The sequence below is a fragment of the Coturnix japonica genome, chromosome 23 (assembly GCF_054131305.1).
Source record: "Coturnix japonica strain WE chromosome 23, WE-NBRP24, whole genome shotgun sequence".
NCBI lineage: Eukaryota > Metazoa > Chordata > Aves > Galliformes > Phasianidae > Coturnix > Coturnix japonica.
This window is the reverse complement of record NC_140685.1, coordinates 8,666,929-8,691,291: the sequence shown is the minus strand read 5'-3', so window position 1 is coordinate 8,691,291 and position 24,363 is coordinate 8,666,929. Positions and strand designations below refer to the sequence as shown.

Below are 24,363 nucleotides of genomic sequence, written 5' to 3'. Positions count from 1 at the left end.
AGGATAGTATCCTGTGGTCACTCACATTCTCCATGGTGGGAACAATCTTCCATACAACTTTTATAAAGATGACAGTTTGCAGCCCATGATTCAGCCGCTGGTAAATTCAGTGTTCTCCTTTCATTTGACCACAGGGTGTTTGTGATTTTTCAGTGTTTTCTCTATTGCATTATCTATTTTTTCACTCTAATCCATAGCAAACATACAGCATATTCAGACAAGTGCTATCAGCCAGTGAACTGCTGGGTAGTGGAAAAGATGTTTCTCCATTAGTACGGGTTTATAACAGTTTGGATGCACTCCAATGGGTCCATGTCCCTCCTGTGCTGAGGACTCCACATCTGGATGCAGTGCTCCAGCTGAGGCCTCACCAGCGCAAAGCAGAGGGACAGGATCACCTCCCTCACCCTGCTGGCCATGCTGCTTTTGATGCAGCCCAGGGTACGGTTGGCTTTCTGAGCTGCCAGGGCACATTAATGTGTGGAAAATAAATAAATATGTGCAAAAGAAAATCTGGAGTGAGGAGCCTTAGTCAAATATTTCAAAGGCAGTCGGACTTTAAGACGTTAGCAAGGAATGTTCAGCCTGAAGTACACGTGCTAGAAAAGTTAAGTTTTTCTATGTTAGATTTTCAACCATAAACAATCAGAACTGCACAATTTTAGAATGTTTTGCTATATGAGGATTAAACTATCAACAGATCCTGAATGCACATACACTGAATTCCTTCTTGTGCACTGAACTTTTGTTATATTTCTAATTTTAACTTAACTCAACATACAGAGATGAGTGGGAATGGATCCAAACACTTTCTGGCTCAGAATCTGTGGAAAGTATGGATCATACTTCAGACTGCCCTAGTCAATTGTTCTTGTATGAGCTCCAGATGGCAGTGAAAGCTCTCCTTAAACAGATCAATCTACCTCTGCATCAGGTATTTTCCTTTGTGATATTTATCACCCTTTTTAAAACTGATTCTTAAGAACACAACTAGAGCTAAAATGTAACTTTAGAGTGGGAATTAAATGTAAATGCTGTAAGAAAAGAAAAGCAGAGAACCTTTCTATCCAATTACTCTAGCTGAGGGGGGAAACACCTTCAAGTAGATAGTTATTTTCCTGGGTAATTGAACGCAGAAGGTTTTAGAGACTGACACTCGAAGGCTTCTATTTTTGCTTCTGTTAGCATAAAGCTTTGGGCAGGTGCAAATAAATAAGCACTTTTGCATGAAACTGGAGTAGCTGTGAGCACCTTTGCCCAGCTGGCAAAGGAAGAGGGGTATTTTAGCAGGGAAGTGGGGCAAATGATGATTCTTCCGGAGGTAACACTGGGGATGTACAAAAGGCTACTGAAGACACAGCACTGTGCAGTTCTTTCACACAAATGCAAGACTCCTAAAGCACATAGGCTCAGACCTCTAGATTGCTGTGGCTTTACATTTACTTGCAGATGCATGTTTGAATAAATAAAGAAGTCAGAGAGGGTAATCTGTGATGTGAAAGATCCATGGAAAAATAAGCTAAGGAGTTTGTTTCTTGTTTACATGAATTCCACTTTATTTTGGTCTGCAAGGGCTTACAGTAGAAGTAAATCATCTTTATATTCACTTCAAGATCTGTTTGTGTAGCTGAAAAGAGGTGGCCTTAAAATAAATTAACCTGGCTCAACAATTCTTGATTTTGAAAGGTTTATTTTAAAGAGGAATCCATCAGTGTTGCACCTTCTAGCCCAGGAAGAGCCACAAAAGGCTCAGGTAAATCCAAGATCAAGACAGGTGGTGCGCTGCCTCGTGGTCAGCCACTAATCCAATAGGGCTTTGTATAGTCCCTGTACCAGTGTACTTTCCTGGAGGTTACAGCTTTTGTACTTTTGTTGGGGTTTTTTTTGAGCTGGGGGATAAAATATGGAAAGCAATGCGCAATTTGTTCTACAGGCTGCAGCTCAGCAAAGCATTTAAGCTCATCTGTTGTGCACAAGGGATAGACATAACCATGACCTCGCAGTTAAGCACAGTTATAAATGTTCTGATGACTCAGGATCAAACTTCCGTGTTAACAAATTGAACTTTTTATTCAACAGGTTTAGTTGAGTAGTTTTGCTATTTTTGTAGCAGGCAGAATCACAGACAGTGACACTGCTGCACCCCCCAACAGAAGTGCAGCCCTGCACACAGCAGCTGTGCAGCAGCCCCAGGCCAAATGCTGCGTGTGCCATTTGCTCCTGCTGCAGCACTTGTTAAACCTTTTCAGTGCTGTGTTGAGGGAGAGCTGCATATTTCTCTTAACCAACCCTAAATTGAATCTTAAAGGTTTTTAATTGAATCCATTTTCATGTTTTCACATAATTATGCAATCATAATCTTGAAAAGCACATGGCATGTGATCATTTTCTGCCTAATAAGAAACATAAATGTTGTTTTCAGGGGGGCTGTGCCTGTGTGTGTTGTTTTAGCGTGGAACATTGCAGCTTTAAATCTTTATTTTATGTAGTGACATGAACCCACATTTAGAGCCCCCCCCCCCCCCAAATATTTATGTTTTATAAAAATTCCAAGCTTGATGTTGTGCAAATTTTCTTTAATGTTTTATATCATTTGGGGTGTTGTTTATATAAGTGCCATGTTGTAATTCTCTCCTATTTCTTCCCCCGCGCGTGTCCCTCTACAGGCTAAGCACTTCCGTCTGTATACACAGGAGGTGTTGGAACTGGGTCACAATGTCTCCTTTCTTCTCCTGCTCCCCGCCTCAGACGACGTCTGCACTGCCCCAGGACAGAATAATCCTTACACCCCACACTCAGGATTTCTTAACCTCCCTCTTCAGATGTTTGAACTCGGTATAGTAGCTTGCTTCACCTAGAAATATTAACCCAGTCTCCTTATAATGAAATCACAAAGTTGTATCTGTTTTCCCCCTTGTCCCAGTGGAGAGTCAATAAATCACATGATGGCTTTGGCAACAACACTACCTATAACTGTGTACAAGGTACAGAGGGAGCAGAGCAGTTAAAGCATATACTGTAGCAATCGTTATTGAAATGCAAGGCATAGAGCAAAGCCCACAGTTATCCCGTATGTCTCTTCAGACTTGTTTGGAAGTTGATGTTCTTTAAAAATCAGAACAAAAAAAATATGACACGACAAGGTTGGAGTGTCAAAGCAGATGCAATAAGAAGCATGCCTTAAATTGCCACAGGAATAACCAGTTTTGAAGGGGATGGTTTTTGTTCCACTTTGTTGAAGGTCTATGTGGAGTTTCCCAGGTCACAGTCACCTTTTTCTTGCTGATTCTTGAAAGAATGTGGGAGACTCGATCCTGCTGCTGCTGCAGGAAAAGCCCGTTATCACGAGAAATGCTGAAGTCCTTCGTAGTAGGAGTATGAAGAGTAAGGGGACTGCTGAGCTTTACACATTAGCCTCTCTGGCCTGTAAAATTGTTTGTTATTATTTCTTGCCTCTGCCTTGGAGAGAGAAAGACAAGAGCTAAAACTGATGGATTCAGTACACAGAGAGCCACTTCAGAATATGTCCCTAATGGCAACTGGGTCCTCAGTGATGCATCTTTGTCAGGAGTTTATGGGACACCACTGCTATCACCATCCTGTTTCCTGAATGCCATTGCTTGGTGTTGTCAGTCGCTGGTACAGGGGAACAGTAACTGGATGTTAATGGAAGGTCTTTTAGCTGAGGTTGGAGTTCTGCAGGCATGGTAGATTGGTGACTCCCCATCACCCAGCAGCACAGATCTTATTTGAATCAGGCAGGAGCATATGATTGTGTTTATGTCACATCAGCCAGGGCACACAGAGAGGTGCCCATGACAGCTCTGGGTTTTATGCTGGCTGTGGGAGGACAGATGACAGCTGAGCTGCCATAAAATTATGGAGTGCTACAAACAGACAATACGTGAGCTGCTCTATATTCTGCCAAGGCAGTGTTACCCCTTCAACAGAGAACTAACGTAATTGAACTAGAAGTGATAGTTCAGAGCTTTGGGTCACATTGCTGTGGCATTTGATGTGACAGTAGTGCCCTAATGCCAGATTTACAGTCTTCTTGACATGCAGCCTTGAGGTCTACAGTTAGACTCTGTGTATTCAGCATATTATTTCTCCCTATGAGCGGTGACTGCTGCATTCACTGTGCAAATTAATGCATGAAGTATATTCATCTCTGGTGAAATTCGTCTCTGTGCTACAGGTCTTGCAAACTATTTAACTCTCATCAAGCGGTACATAGACCATGGGCAAGAGCTCTGCTCGCTTCTGGAATGCAGTTTGCATTGGGCTGACAAATCAATGGACAGGGTGGAATGATTGTGGTGCAGATAAACACACAAAGAGTAATCTCTAAAATAGCAGCCTGGGTGCAAACCTCTGTTTAGCAATGTTGCTACAGTGGGGAAGAAGCCCATGTCAGAATGAAAAGCTGGATTTTACTTTATTATTATTTTTTTTCACTGAGGTAAGCAATCATCCAGCCATGGGCAGATGACATTTCTACATGACTTGTTATATGTGTATCCATGATGTTCTGTGAAGTGACTGTGATTCACATCTCAAATATTAGAAGCTTCCATTCCCCATTAGCTGGTGGCTACCAACTATATAATTGCATAACCACAAAAGACTACGTTGAAGTAACATTTGTTAAAGTAACATTAAAGAGTCTGACTTAAAACCACAAAGGCTAGAAACTTCAGCGCTGAAACCGCGGCTGTAATTCACTCAAGAGTCCACCACATATGGCATATATACTGTGAGACCACACACTATTCCGACTAGATCCCTGCAATATCAAGGCATCATTGGGAAACCAGAAGGTAGAATTCTTTTTCACTCACCTTTTTTGGTGGGATTTTCAGATTCAGCCCTCATTGTTATGTTAATGATGTTTCTGGGATCTGGGATTTCTGGTTTTGAGGAATTATTACTTTTCCTAATCACGTTGGTCACAAGGGATGAATAGATCTATGACACCGCTTTTGTTTTTATGTTTATGATAAGAAGAAATTATGCACTTTGTACTCTAAGCACCCTACAAAACATCATAGCCCCACCAAGAAATGCAGCAGTACTGAGCCAGCTGCCATTCCCTGCTCTAACAAGATCATTCTGTGTGCTTGCAATGAATGGGGAAGTATTTGTGAAAACTTGCTCTCCCTCAGCAAGTTTCCTATGTCTGTACTGCAGCTTACAGACATCACTGGCAAGTTCTGACCGAGCACACGAGGTTCTGGAAGGACACAGCATGAGGAGGCCGGGCAAATTAATGTCTGTGAAGCTCCATGTAGCTGTTCCATCTCTTGGCTCTTTCAGTGGCAGCTCACACAGCTCAGTGCTACTGCATCCAATTGCACAGAGATGTCATCTGAGCCTTCTGCGTTACCCTTCTGCACAACAGTTCAAAGGAGGACACATGATAACAACTAACAGTGTTTTAACTGTTTCACCCTAACTGTGATGTCAGTGAAATGCTTTTGATGCTGTCCGTTACATTTGAGTTACTGATCTACGTTAGCATAGGCCAAAAGAAAGTTATCATCCTCCAAAACGGTACTTTCTTTCTGAAACACCCAATTAAAAAGAAAAAAGAGGGTTCCATTTTCCAGTCGTGTCACTACTTGCTTGATAAAAGAAATGATGAGCCTCAGAAAAGAGCCTTCTGATTAAAGCTATCAAGGGCAAAACAGCCTCAGGAGTTGCATACTGAGGGCCTGATTATCCCTTCACATAGATATAAATTAGAAGTGACTCTTTTGAAATTGATGAAGTAACAGAGTAAATCCAGTGTAAATGAGAGGAGAACGAGAGCCTGTATTATTTATTTCCAGCTTTAAGTAACCCATCCAGGGAGTTAATAATTACATTTAATAAAATTTGTGTTCTGAGAGCTAAGGATTTCATATTTCATAACCAGGGCATAACAGTGTTTCCTTTGCACTTGGTCTTTTCACAGTTCATTTTTGCTGTTACAAGGAGAAATTTATAAGCCTGTATTGCCGCCTTTCTGCTGTCATAGAGCTGGACTCTCTGAAAACCCAGCAGTCCCTGAGGGAAGCAATTTCAGACAGTGAAGTCGCTGCAGCCAAACAAAGACACCAGCAAGTTATGGACTACATACAGGTAATAGTCTGTTTCTGACTATTCCGAGGAGATTTTAAGGTGGCTTTCTTAAAAACTGCATAAGGCTGTAATTTGAAATCTAAATGGAGAATTATTCACAGACATCATAAAAAGAGTAGTTGTATCAAAAGCGCAATTCTGCTTTTATGAAATTCTAACCCAGAACATGATTTCCTTAGTTGTTGCTTTTATACAAGGATTTTTATGGGTGAAATCAAATGACAGTCATGCTAGGCTGTTATACAGAAATGTGTCAGCCTGCTTGTAAAACTCACTCCCATTGAATGTGAGGTAAGCTATAGCCCTGCATGGCATTCAGTTCTGTAATGGTTTTTCTCTGCACTTTTGCAGACCATTTTGGTAATTGATTGCTCACAGATAAAACCCTTGACCTTTGCAGAGGACATCTATACACCTGGTTGATCTGTCCTGCTACGAGTGAAGTGCAGATCAGTTTACGGCTCCATATTTTTAATGTTGTAGATACGCTCTGTTGGAACAGGGGCCAACACAATCACTTACCTCATTAGTAACATATTTGGCCCTTTGTAATTATGAACAAGATGATAACGTTTCTGTTCTTCCTTGCTGTGAATTCAGATCCCTTTTGCATGGTCTACTTCAGAGCCATTACAAACCTGCAGGGGAGCAGAGAGGAATAAACCATTGTGCTTTCACATCTCCACTATCATCCCCTTCCTCCTCATCTCCCCATTCGCACACTCAGAAAGTCTGGTTTTCCCCCAATGTGCAGAAGCATCTGGGGAATTTTTACCTTTCACAAAGGTAAACAAATATACGTATATTAATGCATATACACTTTACAGACAATTCTGTTCCTTTTCTCCAGAGTCTTTAAGTCACATGTAAATCATAGAATCACGCTGGGGAAATATAGGAGAATATTTTAAACTTCCGCGTTTGTGCTGAGTTATTGTGACAGTATATTAGCCTTGTCAGGTTTCCTCTTAAATGAAAACCAGCTGTATTCCACCTATTGGCAAAAATATCTCAGCCCACCACATACCACAATCTTCAGCAGTGACCACGAAACCGCGAGAGCAGTTGTGTGATCCTAGATCTAAGACAGTGTTGAAGTTGCTACACAAACCAAACATTGTAAAGAGCGAGGGAGTCTACGTGAATGCAGTTCTGAAAGGGAGTCAGGGGGCAGCTAAAAAGCAAAAGTATTTTTCAACAACAACAAGACGAGAGCAGAGAAGGTACTCGGCATCTTTCCCAGCATGTTAGACAGCAAGACAAAATGTCTGCAATCACTAAAAATACAATTGAAGTCAAACTGTAACTGATATAGTATGATGCTTCAAGCATTCCTAAATAATTTAAGAACTACAGTTCATTAAAGTGACGGATTCACTGTCCTGTGGGACGCTGTCGAATGGCACTGCAGAGAAAACTCACCACATTTGCATTTCCACAAACTGGAAGCAGTGTGATTTTTGTTCGGATTTTGTGAGGATTGCAGGAAGAAAATAAAAGACCTCCAAAATCAAATAGATGAGAAGTTCACTCACTGGTCAAGTGATTGTATTCCTTTTGTGGAGCTACACTTATGTCTTGAAATGAAGTTGGATTATGAACAAATACCTGAACTGTCAGTGGTTATCACTGGAATTAACTCACTGGCAAGGTACTGATGGTGTTTCGTTATCAAAAGACTTGCAAGACTCACATTAAATTGTATCTTTTCTCTGCTTAAGTGCTTGAAGCCATATACTGCAATTGATTTTGGTACTTGTCTCTTATTGCCATCAACAGGCATGAATTAGAACTGTCCTGTGTGGATTTATACTGCTAAAATGCATACAGACCAGAATAGCAAGGGAGAAAAACTGCAGTTTGTCTCAGAGATTTGCTGTGATACCCTGTGATACACATGCACAGACATTCTTCTCCATTCAAAAACTGGGTTTGATCTGAGCTCTTTGCTTTTCAGTGTAATTGTGGGTTCACAAGAATATCCTTGAGACATCCTGATTTCATTCCAATGCAGAATGAAACCAACTTTCAAGTGTGCTACAGAATTGATCAAACTTCATACTCCATCTGAAGACAGTTTTCACTTCTTCCCATGTCAGAGCTTAGGCCTAAATTCACCCCTCCTGCATACAGGTTCTCAATTGAGATACCTAATTCAAAGTTTAGGTCCTAAGCAGACCCTGTAATAGTGGAAGACAAAAAGCTGTCAACCAAAGGCAGTTCAGACTAAAACCTGCTTCTCTGATGGCAGTAACTGCTCACCTAGTTCGGTTCTCCAGAGCACACTCTGAGGTATTATTATTATGCAGAGCTTATTGTAGCTTTTCACTGTTTTTTTCCCCTCAAAAGCAAGTTGATGAGATCTGGAGGGAAATGAGATGGATCACAGAAGCACTGCAGTACGCAAGATACAAGCAGCCTGCAGCTGGCCTACCAATAAAGAAACTTGTGAATCTTTCAGAAGAACACTCTCAAAAGAAAATCAGTTCAACATCTTCACATCTAGATTGTCTTCCCTCACCTCCTTCCTCACCTGAGGCTAGAAGCCAGAGGAGAAAGGCTGTAAGCGGTAAGAGAACTTCTGTTTGTTCATCATGCAAAATCTTTCAACTCCCTTTTAATTAAAACAGTTCTCAAATTTCATTTTATAAAAGAAGTAAATGTTTCCCATTCCTGCCAAGGTACTTTAACAATCATTTTCCCCATCATTCACCACTCAGTATCCCAAGATCCTTCTACAATCTTTACAATAATGTTTTTGCTTTAAATTACTCAGAATACTTGCTCATCAGCAGGCAGCTTTGTCACCTCACCATTCCTGCTCATTTAGTGAACAGGTTGGAAGGGAGAAGTCATACCACTGACTTCTCCATGACCTCCAGAATTACTAAAGTACAGTTGTGTTCTTTCTCAGCGCCTCTCCCTGAGTTAAATTTTCCCTGCTCTACAGACCATGAATACAGAATAATCCTTAGCTCTGACACCACGTAACTTACAGCATTATCTTGCCCTGCATGGGCTCAATTCATTATTATTGCACTATGCTGTAATTTACACTAGGTTAAAGTGACTCTGACTCCTGTCTTTGCTGTCATGTAGGCCCATGGAAGATTCCACAGAGGAAACATATGTATGTTTTCAGAATTGCAGCTATTATTCTAAATTAAAACACACACACACACAAAAGGAGGAAATAAGTGTTAAGCAGTTTCAGTGTTGTGCTTGTCTTCTTGCTATTAATCAGCTCTCTTTGCAGATTCCCAGCCCTGCTCAGATGAAGAAGGCTGTTCAGAAGTATTCCTTCCAACTGACAGTGACTATGATTCCAGTGATGCATTAAGCCCCAGAGAATTAGACTTGATTTACTCCTCCCCGCATGACATATCCCAGCAGGCAGGCAGCGGCCTGGGCGGTAGTGCACCTGATGTTCTCCAAGTCCATGATGTGAAGCCTTGCCTAACACTGAAAGAAGGCCTGGCAGAGTGTAGTGCCTTTGATACTAATGCTGAATATTGCACAGAATATATGAGCAATCTAACAATGTCAGGGATTGCATCAAAAAGCATAGACAAGTCCTCCAGCTCCAGGCAGCCATTGAGTTTTTTAGGGAAAAAGAGACTTGGGAAACATCAACATTACAACTACTTCAGCAGGCATCATCGTTGGCTGCGTGTGCACAGCGAGACACAGTCTGCCTCTCTGTCTGAAGGCGTGTATACCCAGCATCTCATGAGATCTTCAGATCTATCTCAGGAACCTACCTCCAGTGAGCAGTTACAGATTCCCATCGATGAGTCACGGAGCACTTTCTTACCTCATACATCCAGCCTTCCAGAGGATGGAAAAGGCAAGTATGAGGAATCAAGGCAAAACGTCCATAGGATACACACGGAACCTTATAAAACAACATTTCTGAGTGAAGAGGGAAAATCTTGGGCAATGAGCATGCAGTCTGTAGAACAGGAGGATGTGCACAATGCTATGCAACAGAAAATGGGTCCAGATGATGCCCTTGGTTCTGCTGTCTCTGAAGTATTTAGCAGCACACTGTAACTCCAGCCTTCTGCATTGCTTCCCATTGAGGAAATAGTGAGCATTACACATATAGGGGCCATACCTTCAAAACTACTTCTAGAAGTCCAGCTCCTGAAGTGACAACTTCTGTCATTCAGAAGAATCCTAATCATCTGACACCATCGCCAGATTCCCGGTCTTACAGCAGTATCTGCCATGATGCAAGCAGTATTACTTGTATCAGCAGTTTTGCAAATAGGGCCTTACATAACAGGACGCTTTGTGGCTGCAAATCCAGTAATCAGGCTTTGCAGTCGTCTTGATTTCCAGTTATCTCTAAGCATGAAAAATTTTAAGCATGAGTGGTTCTGACTGCAGTGTAGCAGAAAGTGTAACATCCTTGGTGTCCTCATGTTAGGACTGTGTCCTAAGCCTCTAGGAACCTGTTTTCCAGCATTTCCTATGCATTTTTCTTCTTCTTGGCCCTTTTGAATAGATTGAGGTCGCATGTAACTGAAGTGCCACCTGGTTTAGTAACAGTTATCCCACTACCATGTGGGATCTATTGGTATCTAGCCACTGACAGAGAACTGAGCATTCTTTCAGTGTCTAATAAATCCAGCCGTCGTCAACACTAAATGCACAATCTCTGAATGTTGCCAGAGCTTGATAAAATTATCACAACATTTGAGGTTTTTTTTCAGAAGCTCAGATCTCAAATGACATAAGTAGCAGGTTATTTTAAAGGCTTAAACAGGAGTCAGCCTTTGAGGTCACAGGCGGACAGAATGAGTCCAGTCTCTGAGTGAATATACACAGGGTCTGAGTAGGAGTGAAGAGAAGCCTGGTCCTCTACCCACCACACAATGTGCATTTCTTTATGTTGCAGAGACTCTCAAACACCCACTGGAAAGAAACGCACCTAATTTTGTTCCTGATTTTTCAGTGTATATCCAGGGCTATCTGACCACTGTGTCTGAAATTGGGATACTCTGGCAATTCCCATTAGAGACATTTGGGATGTGGTTTAAAGCTACAGTTTTTTGTTTGTTTCACCAATAAACATTGTTATCATTAGAAGAGTGGAAAGCGGCGTGTTAGCACGCTGTAGAGTAAGACTCGGAGTACTAGAGAAGATGATCTCAACAAAGAAATCTATATTAATGAGAACCATAACATCTGAGTCACTGAGAAATGAACTCATGTGAAGAGAAACCCCAGCTGTTGCACAAGCTTTAATTTTTCTCATACAGTTCTTGAAGTTTAATTTTATGGGCCACATTCCTGCTGGTTAAATTCCCTCACTCCATGTTTGCGCAGCCTTCTACCCTTCAATTTTTCAGCCTCCAGGTGGATACATTCTAAGGCCTCCAATAAAGAGATTTGAGTTAAATAGTTGAGTTTACAAGTCCTTGAGGTGAAGGTAAGGATTTGGGCCCATGATCTGTGGTCCTTATTAAAATAGCACTTCCATAACCCCAGCGCTATTAAAATCCCTGTGAACTCAATCCATAAATTCAAAAATAAATGTTATTCACTGTTCCATGCTTGGTCAGTATGCAGGAGCCAAGAAGAGCCTATGCAGCGATATAGGGGCAGAAACTTTCTATAAGGTATTTACATTTGTAATCTCTCTTTTTTGGGGAGGAGGGAAGTTAACTTTTTTACCAATACTATCCACGATGTGATCCAGTCCTCAGTGAGGATGGAAACATTTCCATTCACTTCCAAAGGCTCTGAACGAGACCCACACTGAAAATTCCTGTGGGTGAGAAGATGGGGGAGCAAAAATCTCAGTGCCAATTTGCAGCTAGAAGGACATGCATTGTATGTTGTATGCCACATGGAATTGCACGGGGAAAACCTGACTCACACGCCATAGAACCAAATAGTGATGTTTTACCATCACTGAAGGCAGCAACAGCTTGTTCCATTAGATTATGTTTGCTAGCAGAAGGCTGTTTGTCAGGGAGAGACAGAAAAAAAAAATGTTATTTTCAGAAGTCAAAATAATTTACATTGTTTTTTTAGAACACAGCAGCTCGCTGAGGCTGCCCTGACCTTTTCAGCCTCTAAGCAAAGCTGCTGTGTAACACCTCACTGAGGTATAAAACAACAGTACGCTGAGAGCAAGTTTATGTAAAAATTGGTGATATAAAGCAAAATAAAATGAAACCCACTTTGCTTTGCTTTGGCTTTTCAGGACAAACAGAACAGTGAGGGCACGAATAGCAAAACCTTCCACAGAAGAACAGGTACACACTGCTATCCATTCCTTCTGCTGGTCTGTTCCAGAAGTAGTCGTGTATCTAACAAAGAACTGAGAAATAGGTCGGCTTTCCTTAATTTCACCTACCTGTGTGTTCTAAGACAGACTCTGACTCTGGGAACCCCAGCCAGAATCTACTGCACCCTGATTTTAACTTTGCTGTGTGGAAGTGGTGTTTATGTGACATCCTACAGGGCATTCCTCCTTGATCCTGTTGCCTCCAGGCTGAGGTTCTTTCCCAACTGTAACGGTCAAAATAGTTCTGACTTTAAGTACTTCTGTTTATAAAGTACTTAGTTATCTTTTGAAAGAAATATCTGCTCTTTGTTCTAAACTGATATCCCAGAGATAAATAAATAGTAGAAAGAGATGCTTTTCCAGCATAGTTGCAACACTAACCATAACACTTCTGTGGTTCTCGTAGGAAGATCACTCACACGTTTCCCAAGCAGCCACAGCAATTCGGAGGAATCCTGTGAAATACAGCACTGTTGTCCTCACTTCGTAGAAGCACAGAAGCATTGGGTGACTGTTCCGAGTAGAGCTTAGAGTAAAGGCTCACAGTAAGAAATCAAATTGAATTTAAGAACCCAGATTGTTGCTTTAATCACTGGGAACCCTGACTCCAGCTGGAGATTGGGTCCCTCTCATAAGATTAATGCACAGTCACAGGAAATACTGAGAATAATCCATACTAGAATCTCTTCAGTCAGCTCATTCAAATGAGTCTGTACCCATGTACATCAGCTGAAGCTCAGGTCTGAAGTGGATACTTGGGCTTTGCAAGCTTCTGGACAGCCGTCTTTCTTAGCTTGGCACAGAACGTTCACCCTGTATTTTCCAGGGGGTTTTATTCTCACCTGGGCTGAACCCAGCTCCTGATTTCTGGGCACGACTTGGACTGGCCAGAAGAAAACCATCCCTCTAACATTATGACCCCACATTATGACCAAACCAGCAGACCCTGTGCTCTAAAGCACTCCTGTTTCTGCTAGTAGAATGCTAGATATAACTAAGCTGCACTAATAATTCTTTGCATCTGCAAGATGGACAGTTTGCTTGAAGAAACCTGTGGCTCAAAAGCATTTCTCTCCTATGCTTGTACGTGTTTTGCTTTGCCTGGATATAAATAAATAAGTAGATTTTCTACACAGTAAGGGCACATACAGAGAAACATATACTTAATAATTCACTGATGAAGCATAAATGTTTTTAAATATAGACATTAAAGGGAGGGGAGGGGAATATAATATTCTGTCCCAAACATTTTAGAGTGTATTGGAAAGAGGTGATGTATCTTTACATTTCTTACAATACAAAGAAATGCATTAAGTTGCTGGTCAACTCTTTTAAGGTGTTTAAACGCATGGCTCATGACTGTTAGGTAAAACTTCAATGGAGCCTTACTAACAACAAGGGTGTAGTGTGTTTGGAAGTATGGTACACAACCTGGAAACTTGCTCTGAGTCTCTCTGAGGTGTTGAACTTTGCCATCAGCAAGAAGTATTTTTAGAAAAGAGTCAGTGAATTTTCAGACAACAGAGACTTCCTCAAGGTGGGTCTCTAATTTTTTCACTACAGCAAAACATTAAATAGCCAGAATACTTTATTTGCGAGTATAATTTATCTTCTGATTCCATGAGGGAGAATTCACAATGCGAAATCATGGCAGAGAAGTATGAAAACAGAGCTGTTGGCCAGGAAATTCTCTGCAGAAATTTAGGGCACCATTCCCCAAGGTGAGCTGAGGGCTGTACTCTGTAAATGTGCTTTGGACAGTAGTCTGACCCCTTTGTGCAGGCACAAACTACAGCTGTCTCTCCTGCTCAGTGTTTGCAATGTCAAGAGGAGATGTTGATTTGACGGGGCTTTGGAGCAGGCCCCATATACTGCTGTAAGCTGTATAGTTCCTACTAGCACAGAGATCATCTCCTCTCCATATTGATGTTTATGAGCTCTTACCCAGCTGGCTGTCTCTCACACTGTGCTTTTGGGATGAAATAAGAGCCACACTAGAATATCTTCCTCAGCCTTTTTGTAACAAATCTTGGGCAAGATTTAGCCTTTAAAACAGTCGTCCCACAGTAGGGTAAAGTGTCATTAAGCTTGCCTGTCACTAGGCTACAGAAAGCCTCCCGTTTTGTTAGTCAAATAATAGGAACAGATTTCTTACTAGTTTGTTTTATTTTGTAAGGTTATATGAAATTAAGATAAGAGGAAGTTGTTGTTGTATCACTAATTACCTTCAAACTATGAACTGCAGTAATTTATATTGTACACTAAATGCACAGACTTTTTGTGTTTTACTTTATCTAAAGGTCAGCCTGGGTCCAACCCTGATTTCTTTGCACCTCATTCCTGGGTCTTTTGCACCAATGTAAATGAGGAGTGGTTCCACTGCAGCTGAACCAGGTACCCACCGCACAGATGGGGGCAGCTCCACTCGCCCTCCAGGAGGGCCTGGGTCGGTTCGGTCACCCTGAGAGCAGCACAGTTAGTTGGTGTAAGAAACAATATGTGTAAGGAAGACAAAAGGGTTTTCATCTCATGGAATGTTCCCCTGGATGCCAAAGGGGCTGCTGTCTAAGCAAGGTTCAGAGAGCGAGCCCACCCTGCTGCTGTGTGCTACTGGGTGGGAAACGCATTGCTATGTTTTATAATAGGGACCAAATTTCTCTCCCGTATTATGCAAATGAACTGATATTTACTGAATGCAAGTTCCAGTTAATTCACCAAAAAAAAACGAAGACTGTTGAGGGTTCCTGGGGAGCTGAGGTTGGGCAGGAGGGGCTGTTTGCTTTTTTCCCCTCAGAGAAAAAGTAATTTAAGTGAAATGTGCAAGGCTGTGTTTAATTGCTTCCTGCCTCGTTTGTACATAGCAATTTGGCTGTTTATTGGTTGTCTTTGTTCAGATTTTTATTGTAACTTGTTGCTATATATGCGACCAAGCGTATGTTAAAGTTTAAACTTCGGGATATAATAATGCACAATTTTATGTGCTTTAAAACTTTGTAAATATGTAGACAAACAATGTGTGCTGCGCTAACTGCGATCTGGGGACTGGACACAACGATATTGTCATGCACGTGTACCTACAAATGGTTTGAGAATAGCAAAATATAGATGGGGGGTGGCAATGAGCCAAGAGTAAATGAGTGCCGTATGACTCATGCTTCTTCAATAATTCCTGAAAGAGGCATGTATAGTACATAAAATAGACAATAAAAATAATTTTCAAGACTACAAATATTTTTTATAACTTCAGATATTAAATACTATTTTAGAAAAAAAAAAAAAAGATTGGTTGCTAAAAGAAGTCTTTGGTTTATTCAAGTGAATCGCTGTCATAAAAGTGTTCTTAACAGAATCTTTTGTTTGATCTGCTATCATAGAAACCTGGCTCTTTTCAACTCCAGGAGACCTGCAGTGCTTTTGCATTCTTACCACTCCTACGGAAATCGTGTCCTTCTCCCTCCTTAACCAAAAAGATGCATCACCCCACACACCGTGTGTGTCCGTGTCCCTTTTGAAACAGGTTCTGTGTGACCATCATCGGGAATCCACGTATGTGAGATCCTTACAGTCAGTGGGAATCCCGCTGCGGTTTGTGTTCTTCTCTGAGTTCTTTCATTTCCATTGGAAAGGGAATTTCTCTAAGGCCAATCTTTCAAACGCGGCCTCCATGTTTTTATTCTGTTCTGCATAGTCAGAAGTCTCCCAGGCAGGGGCACGGTTCCCAGAGTCTGTATGTGAGAGTAAAACAACAGGAATTGAAAATCACTTTGCATAAGTGCACATGCCTTAATACAGGTGTGATATCTGGGCTGTGAGATTGGCAGTGGCATCTTTCCCATCGCTGTGTTACACCTGCAGGAGCTGCTGGCACACGAGCTCACATCTTCACATCGGAGCAGACACCCCATGGCTGCACACCGGGCGCATTTACAAGGACAGCCAGACAGAATCTGCTGTGCAGTCCTGGTGTGAATCTGTGCTTTCAAGCCACGTTGTAAACATGCTGCACTGAGGGTATATATAATCTGGTTGTAGTCGAGAAACACCCCAGATATTACCTACTGAAGGAATTACCTTATAAAGTGAAACACTCTTCTGTTATGATTCTGTTTTTCACATATCCTTATACGAGGAAAAGAAAAAAACCACAAAATTTCTCATTTAGTGTAAATCTGGCTTAGTGTCTTTAAGCAGGAGAAATAAGAACAAGGCTGTTGTGAACGCTGAAGGAAATTGGAGGATTCTGCTTTGGTAAAGGTTGACCTTGTTTGAAACATGCACAGGGTGCTGAATTTATTTAGCTGCAGTTCTGCCTGACGCCTCATTCACTCTCTCCCTTCTGTACAGATAATGGCAGATTGGAATAAGTGACATGGCCAAGGTCACACAGAGCTTGTGGCAGAGCAGGGACTCCATGTGCTGGCTGCCATCCTTACCACACCATCAGTGCACAGGTATACAGGGGAATGAACATAAGTGTGAGTGGATGTTTGTATTTCAGCCACGACATGCCAACACAGTGCAAGAATAACAGCACCCAACTGGAGTTATCGGTGGGTGCTTTTACATGGAAAACCTATTAACCAGAATGCAGCCAAAGCGGAGTTAAATAAGGGAGCAAAGGAACTCTTACAGCCTTGGTCATTTCTGCTTCCTTCCTCTTTAATTTCAATACATTGTTACCAGATTTGCTAAATTAGTGAAAACCAACCAACACGCAGGTGTTTAATCTGTGCAGTAACACTGAGAAATTAACTTGGAGGAACAGCACGAGGTAAAGAAGGTAAAGAAGGTAAAGAAGGTAAAGAAAGTAAAGGCGGCTCTCCTGTGTGCATGCACTCCCTCTGATGCACTTTGCATGTACCACGCATTTTTCAGGCCCGGCTGTTGACATGTTTTGCTTGCCCAGAGCTCAGAGTTGTTCTTTGCATAAGATAAGTGGGTGAACTGCTGATTCCTACAGAGCTTTATAACAAGTTTGCCCCGGGTTCCTGGAGGACAGTGCTGTATTGTAACCTCCTCTGTGCCATACATTGCTTTACTGAAATGCTTTTATGCCGGCTGGAAAGAAGGCAGCAAACTTACAGGCATGTTTTTCACTTGTTCTTCTGACAGCAAAAGATGTCGGTCCGTGTATTAACTGATACGAACTGTCATCATGAACAAACTGTCGATGTATTTTTTAACTCTGTCTTTAAATAAATATTTGGGGTTTGATTTGGGTTTTTTGTTTGCATAGCGAATACACAAAAAACCTTTATAAATAACCTCCAACCTTTTCCCCAGGCTGCTGTTTTCAGGCTCCCCTTTCAAACCATCATACGCTCATTTCAAAAGAAGCCGCTTAAAATACTTACTTTGCCTTAGTTCCTATCTTATTTATAAGTATTATTAGCTCTAATTAATCAGCGGGACTCCTGCTTCTTATCTGTGCAAATAGATCATTACTGTGATTTTCAAGTCTGTTTTTATTATAGTGAACATGGAGGACAAAAGTGGAGCTGAATTCTCCTCTCTGCTGCTCACCTGCTGCTACTTACAGGGGAAAAAAGCACCTTTGTGCTTCATAAACTAATACTAAAGTGCATTTAAAGACCAGACAGGCTTTTTCTGCAGGTAAATGTTAGTGCTTTCTCTTGGAAGCATCCAAAGGGAATCTCAGTATTCAGTGAGGTGTGAAAATACAAGAGCAAAACGTCTCAAGTGCGGGTGCTGATGAACAGACCCACAGTGGGTGACTGGCCCGAGTCTGTTCTGTGGGACACGCCGCCATCAGCCACTGCTGCTCTCGGCAGCCCCACAACGAGGCTCTTTGCAGCGTTCTTTGGGGCACACTCGCTCCTTCCATGTTCCTTATGGGCTCGTTCTGCTCCCCCTGTCCCGCAGCTCCATCCCCGTGTTCCTGCACTGACTCACAGCCATAACCCCGCCCGCTCCGACCCACTCAGTGCCTCAGCTGTTCGGGTAGAGCCCGCGCTCCCCCGGGACTCACGTTTGAGCACAACCCGCGGATTGTCAGCGCTGTGGCCGTGCTGCCGAGGGGACAGTCTAAGGCTCTATTTTAATCTCCTGGAGCCCAGCCAAGCGCTGGAACGGAGCTGCCAGCACAAGGGGGGCCCTCCCGCTCACTCACTGCTGCTGACCTCCCATCAGGAGCGGTGCTGCCGTGCTCCTGTAGCACCACTGGGGCCCTTTCATTGCTCTGACCTCCCATCACGAGCGCGGCCGAGGATCCAGCTCTCACTGCTGGGGGTTGGCCGTGGCTGCGCTCCAGCACACGAGCTGCACGACGCGCTGCGCACCGCGGGGCTTTGAGCAGCACCGCTTTGCAGCAGCGCATCGCACCCAGCAGGGCGTCACCTGCACAGCTCGCAGCTGTGACGTGCGATGAGCACACGGCTTTGGTGCCAGCTTCAATGCACAGCGCTGCCATCAGCAGTGATGCAAAAAGGGCACTGAGGGGTGCAGGAGGTCGGGGTGCACCTCGCCCTGCTCAGGTTGCACGGTGCTGCACGGCGGTACCGCGTGCACAGCAGCCGCGCGGTGCAGCGGGACGCAGCGATCTGCAGCGCTGCGCGTGCACGGCTCCGGCAGCGCGTGCCCGCCGCTTCCCGCCTTTTCGTTTCCCGCCTCAGAGCCTCGCGCGCAACATGGCGCCGTGTGGAGCCGCGCAGCGTGAGGTGATGGCGGGGCTCGGCGCGGGCCGCGCTGTGTGTGGGGCTGTGAGCAACCCCCAGGTACGTGCTGCGGGCGGGCAGCGGCCAGGTGAGGTTTCCCGATCCGAGGACATTAAAAAACACCGCTGTGTCATTAGGAAGCACCCGCAGTGCAGACCCGGCCGTAGCACGAGGCCCTGCAGCCCCGCCCGCTCTAAGGATGGCTGCCCGTGTTTGAGGGCTCACCTCACCGCGGCTTTTGTGCCGCTCCTCACGATGAGCGTTTTAAGTCTCCCCTGCTGCTGCTGCCGATGATTTGTTCCATATTTACCGTGTTTCTTAGTGCTTGCAAATGGACCGGGCTTCTGTAGAATGTAAATGTTAATTAAATTACAGAGCTGTGGCTGCTCATCACCAGCCCTTCGTGCTGCTGCAGCCTGTGCCTCCAGCATCCAGCGCTATTGACCTCCATCCACATCCAGCCATTGGACTTAAAGCCGGCGCTCTCTTTCCTGTTGGAGCCCACATATAAGTGTCTCTGTGCTGCACTTTGTGCCCACATCGACTCCTGGAGGCTTTCAAAGGATGGGGCCATGAAACTGCATTGTTTGTTACAATATAAATACACAATGTGTAGAATGTGCGGTTCTGGACTTAATCGAAGACCAGAGTTCTTACGATATCCATGTCTGTATGGAGAGGATTTGGGAAAGAGTTTAGGTAAAATAAAGTGAGATAAAAGGCTTAATACCACAGGCTTTTAAAACCACATTTACTCAGCAGGAGTTTGAATGGTAATATTTTTCCTTAAGTAAATCTTAGCAAACTCCCACAGTATCAGGAGTGTTTGAGCAGAGAGCTGCCGCACGCACACAGCTGTGTCCTGAGGCACTTTCATCCAGCGCTCAGTATTGTATTTGGAAAATCAACTGGAGAAAGCAGTAGCAGAACTGGAATAGACCGTCCTTTATGCACTCCGTGATAACTTTCACTTCGGAGCGAGTATGAAACCAACGTGTTTCATGCTCGTGGGCCGGCTAATGAGCGACTGCTGAGAGAGAGCTCCGTTGTTCTTATGGCAGACAGATTTATTATTTGACTTTCAACATGTTATATATTATTTGCTAAATCTGTTTACAGAAAATCAGTTGAACCGATGCTGAGAAAAAGTATTTTCCCTTTGCTAACAGATTTTAAAAACAAACTGAGGATTCACTTCAGTGTCCACTGAAGCCACAAAGACGAGGTCAGCTGTCTCAAGCACCAGCTCCACGACTGCTCTCCAAGTTGGCAGCAATCTGCTTCTCAGTTGGACAGTCTCATTTGAAGCAGCAAACTTTGCCCGCGGAAAATGTTCTTTGTATCAGGGCGGCCTTTACATTTAAAGACACCTTTTGAATGCTTCTCCATGGTGGATGATGCTGTGTGGTTGTTCCCTACTTCAGTACGAAATCTGAGGGAAAAGGAGCAGCTCTCCCCATTCCCAAGTAAGTTCAGCAGTTGGTACGTTCAGCTCACGTTGTGCTGGTCTTGGTGATGTAACGCTCTTGTTCATTTAGGAAGTATTTCAGCAGACACTGTTAGCTGATCTCAATAACCTGCATGTAGGCAGCCACTGAAATGAGGCGTAGTTCACTCTTAATAGTTATGGACTCCACAAATTCTATCACGTTATGCTCAGCAGTTTACTACCAACATCGTATTTTCACACACACACACACACACACACACCTTTAAGCTCTTCCATGCTGGTTCGCAGTATTGACTGATGCTCTCCACACATGCTCTACCTTATTTGTCTGCAGGAAGGTTCATAGATTATCTGCTCACGTTCGTTTTGCTCAGGTGATTTCTTTAAACAAACTTAGGAGGTATTTAGTCAGCGCCTTTGTCTCTTTAAAGACATTTGCTCCCCTATACTCTCACTATGAGCCTTTGACTAATGGGATGGCACTACTTGCCAGACAGGCTGCCCACTTGCTGCGCTTGCTGGCCATGTAGGTGCCTCTTCTTCCCCATTGCAGGTTCTCCTACAGAACTTTGTTGGCCTCAATGAACAGCTAAGTATCTAAATGTCTATTCAACGGGTGCCTTGCCAAGTTAGCAGTGCAGGCATATTTTTGTAGAGAAATATGCAGCCCGCCTTGTGGTGGCCATTGAGAAGCTGAGCTGCAAAAACATCAACACCACAAGGACACAATATTTTCCCCCTGATTACAACACGCTCATTTATTTTGGAATTCTTATGCCAGTTGAGGACTACGGGGCAGTGACAGTAGAAGAGTTGTCCAGATGCCAAGGAAAAGAGAGAGCTGTATATGTGCTCCTGTTCTGAAATGGTGGAGGGAAGGGAGAAGGGCTGCGTGAGGATTTGAAAGAATACATTTCCATAAACGTTTTCAGGGCAGCCCCCAGTCTGCTCCTGCAGCAGATACCTGCCCTGCTTGGAAGGTGTGTAGGAGATCCAAGTGATGCTGAATTCCCAGCTCTTGTTCCCTTGAAGAGGATGCAGAGATCTGCAGGTTCAGAACAACTGTTCTTTTTTCTTTTTTTTTCTTCTAAGCTTAAGAGAAATGCTCTCATTTCCAAGAAGCTGTGACAGCCATTGCAGAAGGTTCCTGTGGGAGCAGTCCCTGCAGCACACATTGCTATGGCTGGGCAGGCAGCGGCTCCACTGCCCGGCTGGGTTGTTTGGGAGCGATGCAAAGAATAAACAACCAGCTGGAGGCTTGGCTTTGTTTCATGTGGAAAACACAAATCACCGTGCCTTTCTGTGCTACACGGAAGGCTGCTTTTGCCCCGTAATATACGATCCTCTCTATTTGAAGGCCCCTCCATCATTCAGCATCCTTTGAAGCCTTTCGATTCCCGGCAGCTCTCTGCAGTGACTTTTTGAAAGAGACTGCAATCATCGGAACGCACAGCATCAGGTGTGGGCTGTGTGGGCTGTGGGACCTCAGCGCAGCAGCTCCTGGTTTTGAAGCATTCTCCTAAAGCTCTTTATCTGCAGAACTCTCGAGCCAAGGCCAGGTGTGCTGCAGCAATCCAGCACTGCGCTGTTACAGCGTCTGTCTTCTGCTGTGCTCCCTCTTGGTTTTAGATCAGGTTCTGCACTTTTGTAGGGGCAGGAACTGCCTTTTTCTTATGCATTACTGCAATACCAAACATGGTCGCTCCATGTCTGAGCTCTGAGACAGGACAATAAATCTTTGAAAGGATATATATATATATGTTATCTTAATGGTATCATCATGGGTGTGTTGTCATTGTTATGGTTGGAGAACTAAGACATAGATGGTCTACAGACAAAATTACTGAGTATCCCCTGGTTGTGGGTGTGCTTATCCAAGCCACCTCAGAGCTGACATTTCATATCAGTACTTTATATGTTCAAAGCATGGTTCCAGCTGGCTTGAATTGCAGCTGTTGTGAACGCACTCCCTGCTATAAACAGAGGCTCAACTGAGGCTGCATAGCTTAAGCATTGTAGAAAATGAGGCGTATCCATCAAATGGCCACCTGTGAAAAGCTTTCAGTGCTGTGCATGCTGCCGCTCTGAGATTCTTTGGCAGAACATGGGCAGAGCATTCGTTTTGCTGGGATGACGTTCAGTTCCTGCACTGCTTTGCTCAGAGTCTCCCTTTGCACTGTACGCACTGTCAGGTGTGTGAGCAGTGAGCTCCAGGGCACAAAGCACATCCATCCAGTGACAGACATGCACAGCTTGGCTCAGGCAGTGCAGAGCTGCACTGAGGTGTGAGAGCCGTCCTGGGGCTGTTTCTCAGACACTAAGGGACCTGGTACAGCGTGGTTCATTGCCATGAATGTGTTTGTTCCATGCTCACACATAGGCCGCTCTGCATAGGACCCCTCCAGCACATGCACAGTGCCTGCTGCAAAGCAGTCCTGCTTACAGGCCATCAGTGTTCACTGATACCTTTAGCTGAGAAAGCAGTGAGTGGCTGAAAGAAACCGAACTCAACAACCACTGAGCACATGTCAAGTGCACATATCACAGTGCAGAAATATCAGCTTGTATGAGATCTGTTGGATTGTCTTCCCACAGCCTGTGATAAATCTCCATATGAAATCACAGCTATCCTTACGTACCTCTCCACATATTCACACAAGGTTTTGAAAGCAGCCTTTCAACAAGGAGCTGCTATTTTCCTGTGCTCTTAGGCCATAGCACAAGCTCCTACCTCCTTCTACAAGTGTTTGTTTGCTCACTGAATGGTGTTGTTTGAGCCAATCAGACCAAAGGCAGCTTCCATTATGAGCACTGTCTGGCAGTGTTCTGGGTTCTACCTGGGGTCTCAGAACCGTGAGTTCAGTTTTGGGTCCTGAGCAAGCACACACAGCTGCATCTGGCTCCTGTCGGTACGTGACTTGGTGACAGGGACCTGGACAGAAGCTGCTCCCCAGGCTGTTCCCCAGGACACTGTCAGTGTTCAGCAGCAGTGCTGCTGCTCTGGGCATCTGCTGCCTTTGGGCGTGCATTCTTAGCAACTGAACATACAGGGGCACAAGGGAATCAAGGCCTGCCTGCTCCTTGCCACTGTCCTGTGGGAGGCTCCACTGCCCACTAAAGTCCATGTGAACTTTTTCCGTCCCTTCACAGGCTTCTGGAATGAAGCCCTCTCCAGTGTCAGGATCTGAGCTGTGGGATCAGGCTCTTACCTTGATGATCTGTGCCCTGAGTGCCTTCTGTCTTCCCTGTGTAGCTGCTGAACTAATCGATAGACACTTGGCTCGTTACATTTATCCTCCCAAGCTGAGGGATCACGCACCACTGGCATTGAAAAGGCTGAATGATTTGCCCCGGTTCATGCTTTTGAATAAAATTGACAGCTATGAGATGGAAATGTTCAGCTCTTTTTTTTTTTTAATTTGCTGCAGGAAAGATTTATCGGACAGAGGTGACGTCTTTGACCCAGTTTTGTCCTGCCAGGGTCTCTCTGAACGCCTCCACGAGCTGCAGAGGGAGAGGAGCACCGGTGTGTTCAGGTATCTCTTTCTCTCCTCGCCACAGCCACGCTGCCCTTTTGGCTCTGGGATGCTCACTGACGCCGTGCTGCCAGCTGGGCCTGGGGCAGCCGGGCACCCCAAGGAGCTGCATCCCCCTGCATTGAGCTGGCTGGGACAGGGGGCCCTGGGGAGCCGGGGGCTGGCAGGGGGCTGTGTGCCTCGCAGGGTGCCGGCGGCCCGCGGGCCTGGGGGCAGGGCGGCTGTCTATTTTTAGTGAGGGTTTTATAGAGTGGATCCCTGCGGTCTGGCTCCACACTG

General features: G+C 44.2%; 1 protein-coding gene and 1 long non-coding RNA gene across 4 annotated transcripts in view; both read left to right on the top strand.

The window, feature by feature from the left end:
* The window catches only part of ANKFN1 (ankyrin repeat and fibronectin type III domain containing 1), an 86,060-nt gene extending 70,407 nt beyond the window's left edge, over positions 1-15,653 (top strand). The window contains exons 15-21 of one of the 2 annotated variants that reach the window (XM_085523144.1): positions 784-934; positions 2,667-2,835; positions 5,957-6,123; positions 8,473-8,692; positions 9,380-9,970; positions 12,341-12,392; positions 12,831-15,653. In XM_085523144.1, the coding sequence (XP_085379270.1) occupies positions 784-934; positions 2,667-2,835; positions 5,957-6,123; positions 8,473-8,692; positions 9,380-9,970; positions 12,341-12,357 (1,315 nt within the window). In that variant the 3' untranslated portion in view covers positions 12,358-12,392; positions 12,831-15,653. Of the gene's footprint in view, positions 1-783; positions 935-2,666; positions 2,836-5,956; positions 6,124-8,472; positions 8,693-9,379; positions 12,304-12,340; positions 12,393-12,830 lie in introns of those variants that run through there. The other variant, XM_032448272.2, reaches the window with a different exon arrangement.
* Positions 15,654-19,071: 3,418 nt separating this feature from the next.
* LOC107322292 (uncharacterized) lies at positions 19,072-24,025 on the top strand. Of its 2 annotated transcripts, none has more exons than XR_014936659.1 (2): positions 19,072-20,564; positions 23,977-24,025. It is a non-coding gene; the product is annotated as an uncharacterized LOC107322292 (long non-coding RNA). The 2 variants fall into 2 exon arrangements; XR_014936660.1 differs by lacking the exon at positions 19,072-20,564 and adding an exon at positions 23,343-23,457.
* The last annotated feature ends 338 nt before the right edge of the window (positions 24,026-24,363 follow it).